This window comes from Triticum dicoccoides, chromosome 6B, assembly GCF_002162155.2.
Source record: "Triticum dicoccoides isolate Atlit2015 ecotype Zavitan chromosome 6B, WEW_v2.0, whole genome shotgun sequence".
In the NCBI taxonomy this organism is placed as follows: Eukaryota; Viridiplantae; Streptophyta; class Magnoliopsida; order Poales; family Poaceae; genus Triticum; species Triticum dicoccoides.
The window spans coordinates 23865281-23867922 of NC_041391.1; the positions used below are offsets into that span (position 1 = coordinate 23865281).

General features: G+C 49.6%; 1 protein-coding gene across 1 annotated transcript; it reads left to right on the top strand.

Annotated features, from left to right (window-relative positions):
- The first annotated feature begins 521 nt into the window (after positions 1-521).
- On the top strand, positions 522-2124 carry LOC119320450 (transcription termination factor MTERF4, chloroplastic-like). The gene has a single exon (XM_037594537.1). It carries the CDS (start codon positions 622-624, stop codon positions 1600-1602), a length of 981 nt encoding a protein of 326 aa, XP_037450434.1. The 5' UTR covers positions 522-621; the 3' UTR covers positions 1603-2124.
- Positions 2125-2642: the final 518 nt, after the last annotated feature.

Consider the following 2642-nt stretch of genomic DNA (forward strand, 5'->3'; position numbering starts at 1 on the left):
GTTGCAGAACAAGCGACCATCCAACCCCCTTTAGTTTCCACCGCAATAGCAAGTGCAGTAGCAACACTAGCGGGGTTGCAGAAAGACGAGTCCAAACTTTACACAAGTGACTAGAGATTGAACATGACACTATAAGATGACACAAGCGGCAAAAGTAATGGACACTACTCTTCCGCTAAATCTACTCAAGTTAAATTTGCCCGAAAACGTAATAATATAAAAACATGACGGAGGAACCGACAAATAAAGGGCGCCGCTTCAAAATTGTTGCACATGGAAATGTACGCCGGACACATAATAGTAAGTAATTAAGTATCTCCATGTTTTGTGATCATTTTGCGTGACAAGTTAGGCCAAAAAAATTGATTGACATTATCCACTCGATGAACGTGCTCATGTTTTTTTAGATGGCTCGTGTTTTTTTATAGGGGAAAGATGGCTTTTGTTTGCAAGCAGCCTAGCTCCAGCCCAGCCCAGCCCAGCCCATCCTAGCCCATTATCAGAGGCACGACGCACGAGTCCAGCCCCAAACCCTCACTACCCTCTCCGTCTCTCGCCACCAACCGCGCCGCGCCGTCACTGGCCATCCCCTCGCCGCCGGCGCCTCCCCGCCGCCACGCCATGCTTCGGCTCCGAAGCTGCACCCTCACCCAGCTCCTCTCTTCTCCCTACACCTCCCATGTCTCTCCTCTCCACCGCCTCCTCTCCGCCGCAGCCGCCTCCGGCATTTCTCCGGCAGCTTCCCCAGGCTTTGCCGCCGAGGAGTACCTCGTCTCCACCTGCGGCTTGACCCCAGCCCAGGCCCTCAAGGCCTCCACCAAGCTCTCCCACCTCAAGTCCCCCGCCAAGCCCGACGCCGTCCTCGCCTTCCTCGCCGGCATCGGCCTCTCCGCCGCCGACGTCGCCACCGCCGTCGCCAAGGACCCGCTGTTACTCTGCGCCGGCGTGGAGAGAACCCTGGCCCCCGTCGTCGACGGGCTCACCGGCCTCGGCCTCTCGCGCTCTGAGGTCGCGCGCATCACCGTGCTCGTCCCCGGCAGCTTCCGCTGCAGATCCATCGTCTCCGCTCTACACTACTACCTGACCCTCTTCGGGTCCATGGACAACTTGCTCCGGCCGCTCAAACGCGGCTTCTGGCTACATGGTGCTGACCTCGAGAGCGTGGTCAAGCCCAATGTCGCGGTCCTGCGGGAGTGCGGGCTACATGATTGCGACATTGCCAAGCTGTGCATCCGTGTGCCAAGGATCCTCAAAATCAACCAGCAGCGCCTCCGGGCGATGGTGGCATGCGCCAAAGTTCTGTGTGTGCCACATGGCCCTGGGATGTTACGAAAAGCGTTGGAGGCTGTCGCCTTCTCTGACGAGGAGAAGATCGCCACCAAGGTGGAATACCTGAAGAAGACATTTAGGTGGTCAGATACTGAGGTGGGCATTGCTTTGCCCAAGAATCCGATGCTGCTGAGGTCTTGCAAGGAAAGGCTGCAACGTGTCGCAGAGTTCCTCATCTCCGAGGTGGGGTTGGAACCAGGGTACATTGCTCATCGGCCGGCGCTTCTCACTTACAGCCTGGATGATCGGCTCAGGCCCCGGTACTATGTGTGAAGTTTCTCAAGGAAAATGGATTGCTACATCGCGACCGGGATTACTATTATGCAGTCGCGGTGACTCCGAAGGTATTCATGGAGAAGTTCATATTCCCACACAATGAAGCTGCACCGCACCTTGCTGAAGACTATGCAGCAGCTTGCAGAGGGGAAGTGCCCGCTAGATTCAGATTTACATGAACCAAGAACGGGCTTTGAAAATTGGTAATTTGTGTGTGGCGCAACGAAGTTTTCATTTAGTTTAGTAAGCTGGTAATTCCTGTTTCGGTTTTCTTTTTCCTAACTGGATGTTTGTTGTCTACTATCAATTCATGAACCCCAATGAGTTCATGTCTCACTGGGTAGAGAAGAAAGCATCGCTGGCAATATCTGAAGATGAGATGTCCAGAAATGTATTTCTCTTTCTGACTTGTGCTTAAGATCATGTAAACTGGATGTAGGTTGTACTAATTTTCTGTTGAAACAAGGACCCAGAGAACCAGAAAGCAAAAGAATAACCCTGCTTTTTTTCCCATTGAAAATAATAGTATGATCTGCTTTCATGTCGAATTTTGTATGTTCCATTTTCATTTCATTGTCTTTTTGTTCAATTGTATGTCAATACAAGTTTGATGTTTAAATATTCAGATTATGCTTAGAAATATTTGCGTTTTGAATTTTTCCCTTTAAAGATTGATTATCTTTATTCCTAAATCCTGTAGTTGACCTTATTTTCGCTGGGAATCATGTATGTTTTGGCAGAAAATGCACTAAAAGTATCATTGGGTAGTATATCTGAACAGTTGATTATCCCGTACTCAAATGGCCATTGCAGTTCTCCATGCAATCCTCTATCCTATCTTTCCATGAAAGAAGGTTCTCTGTTTTGCCATGGATCTGCTATGGAGAGTTTCATCTGAAAAGAACTCATAAAGTTTCCCTTTGAATGATAGTTGTGGATCCTTATCTCTTTTGGGGTTGAATGCAACAATAAGCTGATCACTGTGAGGATGTGGTTTTTATCTAATTTGTTGGTTGCTTGGTCTGGTTTTTGTAAGC